This window comes from Petaurus breviceps, unplaced genomic scaffold (genome assembly GCF_028583685.1).
Source record: "Petaurus breviceps papuanus isolate PSGF00001 unplaced genomic scaffold, PetGlider_PUasm1.0 91133, whole genome shotgun sequence".
Classification (NCBI taxonomy): domain Eukaryota; kingdom Metazoa; phylum Chordata; class Mammalia; order Diprotodontia; family Petauridae; genus Petaurus; species Petaurus breviceps.
The window spans coordinates 58,001,873-58,015,670 of NW_027187419.1; the positions used below are offsets into that span (position 1 = coordinate 58,001,873).

The 13,798-nt window shown below is 37.1% G+C and overlaps 1 protein-coding gene across 2 annotated transcripts in view; it reads right to left on the bottom strand.

Annotated features, from left to right (window-relative positions):
• The window catches only part of SPATA13 (spermatogenesis associated 13), a 156,217-nt gene that overhangs the window by 48,232 nt on the left and 94,187 nt on the right, over positions 1–13,798 (bottom strand). For both annotated transcript variants that reach the window (XM_069080628.1, XM_069080629.1), the window contains one exon: positions 12,647–12,791. In XM_069080628.1, coding sequence (XP_068936729.1) covers positions 12,647–12,791 — 145 coding nt within the window. The remainder of the gene's footprint in view (positions 1–12,646; positions 12,792–13,798) is intronic.

The window sequence follows — 13,798 nt, forward strand, 5'->3', positions numbered from 1 at the left end:
TCTCTCTCTCTCTCTCTCTCTCTCTCTCTCTCTCTCTCTCTCTCTCCATATACACTTACATATATATTGCACTTTGAAACCATCTGAGAAGAAAAAGATAGTAGCAGAGCTAGAACTCAAAACATTTCCCTCAACTATAAAATGAGATTGCACTACAGGATTTCTAAGGTCTCTTCCTGTTCTGAAACGCCATGATTCTATTATTCTAAGTGCAATCTGGTATAAGTACATTTTCACATGTGGTCATTTCCTGATCATCAACAGAAGGATAATTGGCATCACAGGCAATCCATGTGCCTGGGGAGTTAAGCCAGTGGCTACAATGACCTAACTGATTCCCCTTCCCATTGCTGAAGCAGAAAAATAAACAACTTCCTACCACAAGGAAAGAGGTGACTTACTGCTTGAAATTGTTCCCTAGGATAAGTAACAACAACAACAATATATATATATAACGCTTTAAGGTTTGCAAAGTGCTTTACAAATATTGTTTCATTTGATCCTCATAACAACCTGGAGGTAGGTGCTGTTATTATCTGCATTTTCCAGAAGATGAAATGGGTTGAGAGAGATTAAATGACTTTCCCAGGGTCACACAGCCTGTTGTAAGGGTCTGGAAATAGATCTGAACTCAGGGCTTCTTGACTGCAGGTCCAATGCTATATCTAGCTGCCTAAGACAAAGGGAGCTTGACCCTTCCAAATGTGCTTAGGACTATTGGTCTATTCCTTAGGGCTATGGCATGGCAGCTAGGTGGTACTGGGGATAGAACATCTGGCCAGGCCTGGAGTCAGGAAGTCTCATCTTCATGAGTTCAAATAGAACATCAGACACTTACTAGCTTAAGGACCCTGGTCAAGTCATTTAACTCAATTTCCTCATCTATTAGATGAGCTGGAGAAGGAAATGGCAAACTACTCCAGTATCTTTTCCAAGAAAACCCCAAATAGAGTGACAGAGTCAGACATGACCAAAATGACTAAACAACAATAGTGCAGTAGCTAGGCTAGTTGGATGCTCTGCTAGAACAGGAGTGTTATTTCTAGAATCACAGGATTTAGAACTGGAAGAAATCTTAAGAGTTCAATCTCTGCTTTTACAGAAGAGGGGCATAAATCCAAGACTTAACTTTGGTCACAGAGATAATAAGTATCAGAGCTGGGATTTGAACTGGGATGCTCAGAGTCCAGATTTACTTCTTGGAAACTCATTCCATGCTACCAAATAGAATGGGACTTGGGTTGGTCAGTACCATAGCTACAAGGAACGTAATATTCCTCTTCTCTCAGTAGAGTCCCTTGCCCCCACACCATACCCCCAGCTACTGTAGTGAGATAGCATCTAGGCAAAGAATTTTTCCTGGGGCAGAGTTCCCTAAATCAGCACTCTAAAGACCCCTTGCACCTAAGTGATCATGAGGCCACTATTCCAGGACTAGCTTCTCTCATGTTACTATATGAAGCTGCTCTGCAGCCAATCAAAACACAATCTGAGCTAATACAGAGTGAAATAAGTAGAACATTGGGTGGGCTGGGAATCAGGTAGACGCATCTTCCTGAGATCAAATCCAGCCTCAGACACTAAGCTAGTAAGTGTCTTAGTCTCTGAAGCTGGATTTGAACTAAGGAACATGAGTCTTCCTGATTCCCAGCCCACTCAATGTTCTATTCACTATACCAATATGACCAGGAATTAGTGTGATGTATGACCAAAAGGTATCAATGAAACATTTTTTTTTTAAATCAAGTCATTATTATTAAAGCCCACTCACCTCTATTACTTACTATCTTATGCAATCTTGGGCAAACCACTTAATATCCTTGCACCTCATTTTCCTCATCTGTAAAATCAGAGTTGTTCTAAATGGCCTCTGAAGCTCCTTTTTCCTTTAAATCTATAATCCTATCACCTTCCAGTGTACACAACACCATGACCATTTTATCCACTCATTCAACAAACATTAAATATCTGAGAAAAGAAATGCCGTTTTAAAACACTGTATTAGCACATAGTCGTGCTAGTCTTCTGAGTTGGGTGGCCTGACCATGAGAGAAGGGCTAAGGCAGGCTCTACTCATTTCTTAATTTAACACCAAGCACTCGGTAGTCACAGCAGTTTACCACAAAAGGGAGGAGCTATAACAAGTATAGATAGCATACAGGAAATAGAGTCAGAGTTTGAGAAATGCTGTGAGAACCCATCCTTCTACTCCCCAGAATACTATGACAACAACCACCAAGTGGTTCCTGTTTGCCTGTCTCTAAAGCTACACTATTGCTCTCTCAAGTGCTGTGGCCATAAGCCCATTTGCACCACGGTTTGGAATCATCTCTCCATCCTGGTCGCCATCTCCTGGGCACAGTTAAATTTGTCAGTCTCTCCCTTATAATATGGCACCCATAAGTGAATATAACAACAACAACAACAACTACTACTACTACTACTAACATTTATTTGGTGTCTACTCTCTACCAGGGCCTATGCTAGACACTTTGCAAATATTTTTTGTCTTCTTTGATCCCCAGAACAACCCTTAGAGGTGAGTGCTATTATTATCCCTATTTTATATTTAAGGAAACTGAGGCAGACAGAGATTAAGTGACTTGCCCAAGATCACATGTCTTGTAAGTGTCTGAGACTGAATTTGAAACCAGGTCTTCCTGACTCGAGGCCCAGAGTTCAATCCACTACACCACCTAGATGCCTGACAAAATTCTGTGAAAAGTGTCTGTCCAACAGAAGAGTCCGATGGGAAAAGTCCCTTGTTCTATGGTCTCATCTATGACACCATGATTAAATCAGTGTGGCCCTTCAACCTGAAAATGCATATTTAAATTCCTATTGCAAAGTACAGTTTAGGGGAACTGATCTCCAGTACTGCCTCTGCCACTTACCACCAGCGGGACCTTGAGTATGTAATTTGGTTTCTCTAAGCCTCATTTTCCTGATTTATCCTAATATAGTACTCAGCATTTATGTACTACTTTAAGGTTTTCCAAGCTCTCCTTATTTTACAGAAGAGGAAACTAAGGCAGACAGAAGTTGAGAGATCTGCCTTGGGTCATACAGCTAGTAAGTGTATAAAAATGGATTTGAATTCAGGTCTTCCTTACTGTGCAACCTTGGATAAAATATAAACTCTTTAGATTGGTATTTAAGACTATTCACAATTGACTCTAGCCTACCTTTCCAGACTTACTTTGTCTCACCCCGCGCCCTTTATATATTCTACATTCTAGCCAATCCAGCCTACTTTCTGTTTCCCAAACTTGGAATGCCATCTCTTGTCTCTGTTCCAACACACAGACTATTTTCCATGCCAGGGATATGTGCCATACTCATTTTTACTTTCCGGAATCCTTGGTTTTCATTGAGACTAAACGCATGTGGCACTTCCTACATTAGGAAATCCTTCTCTAATTTCAATAGTCTATTATCTACCTCTCCTCAAACTGCTATGGATATATCTATTTTTAATACCGTGCATATACCTGCTTTAAATTATTTTCTGATGTTTAATTTCCTTCAAAAGAATGTAAGCCTCTTGAGGACAGGGGCTATTGTTTCAAGCACCCAACATTGCACCTTCTACATAATAGGTACTTCAATAATGTCTGCTGAATTGGATTGGAAGATATAGGGCAACTATTTAGGAATAGATGGCACAATAATAATTAACTAATAAAAGGAAGAGTATTTCAACCTTATTTTGTTACATCCTAAACAAGTGGTTATCCACTCTAGCTATCATCTGTTTGTTCAATATCTCATTCTATGATGGTACTTAGGAAGTCACTGAAAAAAGGTTATCTTTGTAGTTCTATCTGCTGTGAAATTTTTTTAATTAAATTAATTTTTTCAATAAAAATTTCTTATCTCTCCTTTCCACCTCCCTTCCTATTAAAAAAAAACTATTGCAACAAATACACATAGTCAAGCATAAAAAATTTCTGCATTTGCTCTATCCAAAAAATAGGTGTCTCATTCTGTACGCTAAGTATATTACTTTTATATTAGGAGATGTGTAGAATGCTTCAACAGTGGAATAGTTATGGAATAAGCATGCTAAATGCATAGCACACTTTAAAAAAGTGTACATAATGGAGATCCATGGTTTCACGTCCAATCCTTTTTTCTGTTCTTAGTATATATGGAAATGCTTGTATTTGATGGTATTTGTCAAGTTTGGAATAATAATCGCATTAAAAAAAATCAGTAGAAAAGATGTAAATGCCCATCCTCAAGTTTTCGGAAATTAACTAATTCTACTAAATGATGGGACCAAGGCATTTATTCAAAGCTTATTGATTGACTGACTTTCTACAGAATGTACTATGGCCATTTGCAACCCATTTACTTTGGTTCACAACCCATTTACTTTGGACTCATTCAACTCAAAATACTGTTAAAGCATTTTTATATTTATTTTAAAAGCTCTCCTATGGCCACTGATGATAATTCACATCCCATTTACTTTTGACTTGTTAGGCTTAAAATTATGTTTAAAAAGCAAAACCAAAACATTTTCATACTTATTTTAAAAAACCCTTCACCTAATGCAAGGTACCTCTTCCTCTAAGATTAGAGCAGGACAGCATACCTAGACATCTTTAAAAAAAAAGAGCTGCCTGATGCATGTACCTTCTAGTCTCCTTTTAAGCAAAAAAGGTTTTGGACACAGAAATATCTCTTCAACTTCTTTACATTATTGAATATGCATCACCCAAAAGACCAATGTGAATGAGCTATTGTATACTATTACCTCAAAGTTAAAAGTATAAGGTTTTTTTTTTAAGAATTTTTTTTTTAAATACACCTGTTGCTAATTATAGAAATCACCACCACCTCACAAGGATAAGACCATGCAGCTACATCCATTTCCAGGCACAAGATAGAAAGTTAACAAAATGAATTAGCTACAATGAAGTAAATACCTTTCTCCATTTCATTCACTCCAGAAAGCAAAAACATCTTTGAGGCAGTGTCTTCATAAAGTTATTCAAAGGCAAAGTCAGAGAATAGTTTTTTCCACTTGTTTTGTTTTTTTGTTTTTCCATATCTTCAATCTTTCCTGAAATGTTAACCTTGGAATGTTTCTTTGGTTTCATGTGCAAGAGCATCCCCAACAGTTTGGAGCAGTCATGTACAAGTTAAAGCTAATAATTCACTGCTCCCCTACAGATATTTAGTTCTTAAATCAGCAAAATAACTTTAGCCTATGAACAATGCACAATACTCTCTCTGTATGTCAGGATAAAATCGAGCCACAGAAAAGAGAGCTGTAAATATGGAAAGGAGTGCTACCCATTAATCATAATGCCAAAGTTTTAACAATCAGGATTATTTTTCTTCAACACTACAAAGAACTCTGAAAAGTCACTGTGCTTAAAACATTTTTTAAAGACAACGCAACCATGTATGAGACTGGGTGGGGGGGGGAATCTATCTTAATTCGGACTTTTCAAACAGGAACTGCTAAGGGGCACAGTGAATAGAGTGCTGGGCTTGGAGTCAGGAACACTCAACTTCCTGAGTTCAAATCTGGCCTCAGACCCTTACTACCTGTGAGACCCTGGGCAAGTCATTTAAATCTGTTTGCCTCAATTTCCTCATCTGTAAAATGAACTAAAGAAAATGGCAAACCACTTCAGTATCTTTGCCAAGAACACCCCAAAATGAGGTCACAAAGAGTTGGACATCACTGAAAAATTAATTTAAAAAAACTTTCACAATGATACCAACTATTTGGATGATGTTAAGAAGATATTAAAAAGGGATACACAGAAGTTTATATAATTTACACCACCCATTCTAGGTCTTCACATAAAAAAAAAGTTTTCTCATTTCCCCCCATCTTTTTCAATACTTAGGACCCTGATATTTTCTGTTGATGACAGAGAGGCAGAATGGTATCATTATTAATTATCATCATACTTAGCATTTACATGGCACTTTATGGTTTGCAAAAGACTTTACAAATATCACCTTGTAGGTGCTGTTATTATCTTCCTTTTTATAGAATAGGAAACTGAGGCAGAAAGAAATTAAGTGGCTTGTCCAAGGTCACATAGCTAGTAAGTGTCTGAGGCTGATTTGAACTCAGGCCTTCCTGACTCTGGATCCAGAGCTCTATCCTTCATACCATCTAGCTGCCTGATGGATAGAGAGCTAATCTCTGAGTCAGTAAGACCTGGGACTACAGGCTTGTCTCCAACATGTCCTGGCTGTCTGACCCTGGACAAGTCACTTAATCTCTTGGTGCTCTAGGCCACAGGTATCAAATATGTGGCCCATAATATTCTTTAGTGTGGCTTGAACCAGATTAAAATGTAACTGAGAAATATTTAGCAAAATATATAAAAACATCATAAAACACAGATGTGGTTTTCCAAGCCTATATGTGCCCTCAGGGATCCTTATGTACAATTTAGTGGTTCCAATTTCTATATGAATTTGGTCCTACTGCTTTAGGCCACCCTCTAAGATGGTGCTGCTTGTATTGTAGGAGGGAGTTGCCTGTCTCTGGAGGTCCCTATAAGAATGCAATCACAGGCCTAGTCCCTATCTATATCTCTCTATGGGGGGAATGCCAAATTTTAGAACACAATATTTGGTTGCCTGTGTGGTAGGGGTAGAGATGAGGGGGGGAATGCAATTACCTGTGCTGAGTTCTTATTATCATCATCATAAGTATCACTAGAATTTATATAATGCTTTCAAGTTTACAAAATATTTTACAAATATCTCAATCTATCCTCACAACAACCTCCCTGCATTTTACAGAGGACGAAACTGTAGCAGAGAAATCTATTACTTTTCAGGGCCCCTGTTCTACATATTTTAATAGTTTGGGGTTTGTTTGTTTGTTTTTTTACTAATAAAGATATGTAGAAAGTCTACTTCTCTATAGAACTAGTCACAACATAAGGTAATCTCTGAGTTTAATTCAGAGACTGAACCTGAATGATAAGGGAATAAGGAAAAGATGGTTGGACAGGCAAAGTACTGCCAGTAGTATTCAGGTTTTATTTCTATCCAGAATGAATAAAAGATACTATATATTGTGGAGGAAGTGGGGGTGGGAGAAGGATTAGATACTAAAAAAGTCCTAAATAAATAAGGAAATGGAAAATCAGGAGTTGGAGGCCTGGGATTAGAGAAGCTGTTTTCAATATAGATATAAAGGCATTGCAAAAGAGATAGAGAAAAGAGAGGTAATTTCTTATAAGAAACTTTGAACAAATGAAACTTTGTAGCTTTGGACAAGTTACAATACCTCTCCTTAGTTGGGCCTTAGATCCTCATTTGTAAAATAAGGGAGTTGGACTAGATGGCCATCAAGGTCCCTTCCTTATGTAAGAATGATATTATTTTTAAAAAATGCATTCTCATGCATATTTTCTAAGATTAACTTTTTTTAAAAGACTATTGATGACTTTTACTTTTGTGGTAATTTTTAGAAATATCTATTCTCCTCTACCTGCAGAATGAAACCTCCTTCATAAGAAAGAAAAATAAGTAAGCACAAATACCAGATCCAGTGACTTCATCTGACCATGAAATATTCTGCCTTAGTAGTAGTCCCCTTCACTCTATTTGGGGAGGAATAGTTGCTTCTTGAACTTTTCTCCTGGGTCATTATAGATTGTTCTTACAGGATCATAGATCTAGAACAGGAAGGAACCTCAGAGGCTGCTCAGTCCAACCACCTCATTTAAAAGTTGAAGGAACTGACTTGCCCAAGATCACTGAAGAGGCAGGATTTGAGCCCAGGCCCTTTACCACAAAGTGAGGCTTTAGTGATATTTTCAGCTACACCATTACTGTTATTGTGTCTATGTCGTTCTCTGAGCTTGTCCATGCAAATCCAAGATTGAATTCCTGTGCTGTGATGAAAGACCACTTTCATGAAAGTCATCAGTGATCATACTGACTAACATCTATTTGGCAATGAAAAAGGATGACCTGTCCTCCAAACAAGTGAGTTACTTACAATGTAAAGCATTTTGTAAACTTTAAAGTGCTATATAAATGCTATTATTATTACAACTATCACTACGGTTGTTGTTACCATTATTACATGTCCTTGAACTTCAAAACAGGACAAAGTATCTCATGATATATTCATGGACAGAGAAGAAAGAAAAGTTGACTCCTTGACAATATCATTGTTGTAAGTGAGTTTCAGAATTCATTGACTAACTGGCCCCAAAGAATAGAAATGAATAGATCAATGACTATCTTCAGGAAGATCTCTAGTAAAATGCCTCGGGAGATCTGCACTTAGCCCTGTACAAATCAGCATTTTAATCAATTGATTAGATGAAGACATACACAACTTGATTATCAAATTTGCAAAGAACATAATACAGAAAAATATGCTAAGTGGTAGAATCAGTACCAAAATGTCTCGGCAGGTTCAAATTATGGGTTGAATATAATAGGATAGATTTTGGCAGTAATAAATGTACCATATATGGGTTCAAAACTGTCACATGTATAAGTACAAGATGATAGATATATAGCCAGTTAATAGTTATGGTGATATGGGAGGTTTATTATTTTTATTATTGCTATATATAATAACATAATATTATGCAATCTCATAGCAGCCAGTATATAGCATCTCTCTCTCTGTCTCTCTCTCTCTCACATACACACACACACGCGCGCGTGCGCACCGCACACACATACACACACACACACACACATCCCCCAAAACCTAATATGATTTTTAAGAAGGGTAGGATTGATAATGGCCAATGAATAATGAGAAGGCAAACCTGTTTAACTCTTAATTTTATTTCTGTTTTCTTTGCCAAGGAGAATGATCTTTGGACTGGAAGGCAAAGTATAAATGGCTAAATAGGAAGATAGTAAGTTAGTGCTTAACTGCCTTTGATGAATCAAATCAACAGATACAGGTGAACTCCATACAAGGGTACTCCCAAATCTGATGAATGTGATTGCTGAACTACCATCTATGATCTTTGAATAATAGTGGACAATAGAAGTGGTACCATGGGTTTAGAAAAGAGAAAATGTACCAATTTTCCGGGGAAAAAAAGGCGGGGGGGGAACAAAACCCACAAATTGCAGGCCAGTGGAATATAATTTTGATATCTGGCAAAACTATAGAGTACATATTACTAAAGAAACAGTTGGTGAATCTCTTGAAAAGAAAGCAGAGATCATAAAGAGCCAGCACCACTTAATCAAGAACAGATTATGCCACATTTAGTTCATTTATTTTTTTAAAGGGTTACCAGACAGATGGAACAGGGGAATGCTACAGGGATATTTAACCTAGTTTTTTCTTAGCAAAATACTTGGCAGAGTCTCCCATGTGGAAAAGGAGAGATGGGGGCTAGCCACACACTTTGGTGGGTGTAGAACTGGGAGGCTAAAAGAATAGGTATTAATGGTTCAATATCAACTTGGAAGACAGTCTCTAATTGAGTAGGCCACAGATCTATGTTTGGCCCTGAGTTACTTAACATTTTTTTTTTCATTGAATTTGGATAAAGGAAAAATGGAATACTTTTCAAATTTTTAGGTAACAAAAAGCCAAGAAATGTAAGAGTTTGGATCCAAAAAGATCTTGACAAGACAGACTTGGGCTGAATCTACTAAGATGAAATTTAATAAGGATAAATGTAGAGTCTTAACATGGGTTCAAAAAATCAACTTGACAAGTGCAGAATGAGTGAGACACAACTAGAAAAAAGTTCATCTAAAAATGATCCAGACCAGAAGTTTTAAGTTTTAATGGGTTGCAAGTTCAGTATGAATTAATAGAGTAATATGGGAGCAAAGAATGCTAATGCAACTGGTACTGTGTTCAAAATTAGGGATGTGATAGTTACCTTATTTAGATCACAATGCTTGTGGTTCTACATGTTTAAGAAGGACATTAGTATGAAAATATGTTTAATAAGAATGTATATGCAGAGCCTATATCAAATTGCATGCCATCTTGGGCAGGGTGAGCGGGAGGGAGGGGAATAAAATTTAAAACTTTTGGAAGTGAATGTTGAAAACTAAAAATAAATCAACTAACTTTTAAAAAATGGACATTAGTAAACTGGAGGACATCCAGAAATAGCAAAGAGAATGGCGAAGTGTCTCAAGATGTACCATATAGACTAGTTGATGGAAAGTGAGATGTCGAGTCTAGGTAGGTTGAGCTTAGAAGACTTGGTAGGACTGTTTTTAGGTATTTGAAAGGCTATGATGTGGAAAACAGATGAGACTAGTTCTGGTTGGCCCCAGAGGCCCACGTAACCACTGAACTTTCTGGGTCTCAGTTTCCTCATCTGAAAAATGAAGGAGATTTGACTAGGTGGTCTCTGAATTTCTTCCCAGCTCTAGATCTACAATATTCTGGTCTAAATGGCCTCTGAAATTCCTTCTAAATATGAGTTTTCACTATAGAAAAGCAGAAGTTTAAATGATAGTGGCAGAGCTAGAAGCAGTGGTAGAAACTGCAGAGGCAAACTTTAATTTGGGGCAGCTAGACAGCACAGTGGATAAAACACGAGATCTGGAGTCAGGAAGACTCATCTTTCTGAGTTCAAAACCAGCCTCAGGCACTTACTAGTTCTATGACCTTGGGCAGGTCACTTTATCCTGTCTGCCTCAGTTTCCTCATCTGTAAAGTGAGCTGGAAAAGGAAATGGCAAATCATTCCATTATCTTTGCCAAGAAAACCCCAAATGGGGTTACAAGGAGCTGGATGCTACTAAAATAATTGAACAACAACAAAAACTTAGATTTGGGGTAAGAAATGATTTCCTAGTAATTAGAGTTATCCAAAATAGAATGTGCTGCCCCAGAAGGAAGCAGATTCCTCTTTATTGGAAATGTTCAAGTAAAGGTTGGATGACCACTTGTTGTATATGATATAGAGCAGATTCTTTTTCAGGCATGTGGAAGGCAAGTCAGCTTCTGAAGTCTTTTCCAACTCTGAGGTTCTGTGGGTGAACATGAGAGCTGGGTTTAAATATCTGAAGGGTTATTATATGGAAAAGGATTTAAACTGCTTTTGCTTGGCCTCAGAGAGAAAAAGTAGTAAAGGAAGTAGCATAAAAGAAAATTTCAATGAGATATACAGAAAAAAAAGTTCCTAACAATTAATATCCTGAAATGGGTGGCTTGTAAAGATAGTAAAAATTGCTATCAATGAAGTCCAGATCAAGTCCCTATTCTACAGCACAAGATGTCCTTCCTTCTCTCAGATTTTAGTGTCCCTCCAATTCACTCCTAAATTAATTTGTATTTATTTTTCTGTGTACATATTGTTTTCCCCCAGTTGAAAGTAAACTCTTTGAAGGCAAGAAATTTTTATCTTTATATCCCTAGCACCCAGAAGAGTACACAATGCTCAGCACCAAGCAGACACTTAATGTTTATTGACTTGAATTTTGAAGAGGTGCAAGTGAAGCACTGATCCATCCTAGAATCAGGGGTGCCAGGTCAAATCCCACTTCTGACATTAATTGTGTGAATATGGGCAATTCACTTACTTAACCTCTATGGACTTTAGTTTCCTTGCCTGTAAAATGAGAGGGGTTGGATTAAGTGGGCCCTGAGTTCTTTTCCAGAGCTCCATCTCTGATCCTATTTTTTTTTAAAGCTAAATTAATGGTCTCTGAGATTCCTTCCAAATCTGAGAATGTGAAATTGAGAACCAGGAAGCTAAACGACTTACCTAAATACACAAGTTAATCAGAAGAAGAGTTTGGATTAAAATCTACATCATCTATATCCCAGACCAGTACACTTTCCACAATACCATGCTATCTTAGTTTCAAAGGCAAAGATATGCCAACTTAGAATCTTCTGATTTAAAGTCAAGTTCTTCATCCATACTGTACCACTAGCTGTTCCCTTATCTAACTATTGATTGACTCTAGAAATCAACTCTAATTTGGGAGATTTAAAAAACAAAACAAAAACAACACAAAAAATCTGGAGTGAGACTTTAAAGTTTTTCCTAACCCAAGTCCTTTCTTCCTTTCCAGTCATCTTATAATTGACTATTTCCAGGTATTCTATGATTCAGTGACACTGGTCTCTTTTCTTTTCCTTGCTCAAGACATTTCATCAACGTCATCCATGCCTTTGCATTGGCTGTACTTCATTCCTTGAAAGCCTCCCTCCTTCTTTCTGCCTTCTGTCTTCCCTAGCATCCTTTAAGTCTCAACTGAAACACTACCTTTTGCAAGAAACCTTTACCTTTCCCGGTCCCCCTCAATGCTTGTACCTTCTCTCTGAGGTTTCCTTCCTTTTACTAGAACTGTATCTTGAACATACATAGTTATATGCTTGTTGTCTTCCCCATTAGAATGTGAGTTCCTTGAGAAAAGGGAATATTTTTAATTTTCTTTGTATCCTCAGAACTTAGAATAGTGCCTGGCACACAGTAGGTACTTAATAAAAGCTTATTGATTTAACTTGATTAAATCTTCTCATTCCTAGTCTAATGTTCAGTCTGTTTCACCCAAATGATTATCAAAGCATCTTTTTTAAATGTAAAAGTTCAGATAGACAAGATTTTAAATTTTTTAAAGCAAAGTTATAATACTTTGAAAAAAGATGCCTCCTGCTGTTTCCTATAGTGATCTCTAAGCTCCATGAAACTTACTGTTAGATGCTCTCATCTGCCGTCTGCGTCCGACTCGGTCCAGTCCAATGGGTGTGCTTTGGGAAAATGTGAATGGCCGGAGCCGGGCAGAAACAGCCTTATACGGTGGTACTTGATGAGCTGGAACTGGGGGCCTTGTTACTGGCTACAAATAATAAAATGAAAGGTTATTGTTAGTAATAATCAAATAGTCCCAGAAGTTACAGTTCTTGTAATCCTTTTCACACAATTTGGTCAAGATCAAGGTTCTCACCCTGTAGCTCATTACAGATTTCAAACATCCTCTTACCAAATGGTGTCAAAAACCTCAGCTTGCAATGAGTCTCAGCAGCACTTTAAAAGTCTCACTTCTTCAGTTGTTTATGGTCTGCTTTTGCCTACATTCCACTCTCTTTCAAACATGAATATAGTCTATGTAATTTGTCAATTGTATATAATGCCAAACCAAAGTATTATAGAGAAGAACAAAAAAAGAGAAGTCCATGAAGGAAGCTTGTAGATTTCTCAAGATGTTTCTCCCAAAAAATGTAGTATCAGAAGTTAAGATACCTTTTTAAGAAGAACTTTCCCCCTATCACCATCCCCCACCAAAAAAGCTTCTTCTGCTATCTGGAAGGTAGTCCATTTTACTATATTATGTCTCCTCTTCCACATAAATTAATTCTGCGGACATGAAGTCTACTTAAAATGGGAGCAAGCAATTGGAATTTGTCTTTTCTAAATTAGCACCAATAATTTCTTGGAGTGGCCATTCCCTCCCTGTAAAGATCTGCATATTTAATTTTATTTTAAAATACACACTAAATTAAGGCAAGTTTATCCTTTCCTTTTTTTGCCTCCAAATTTCCTAAATTGGACACATCCAAAGAAAATTTTAAAATTCATTCCCCCAATACTGAGCTCCCTGACAAACTCCCTCTGTCTCTCTCATAAATATATATTTGATTATATATATATATGTACATAGATACATATATGTATATATATTTAAAGTAAGCTTAGTTTCCAATTATTTATTACTCCATCTAGTATACAATTTTTTTTTCAAAATTAGTATTATCTTGACCAGTTCTATGATTTCATTGGTGTAGGAAAACTCCCTCTAGGAACAATGAATTGGCAACTGCTCTAGAATGTATAGTCTAAGAGAGT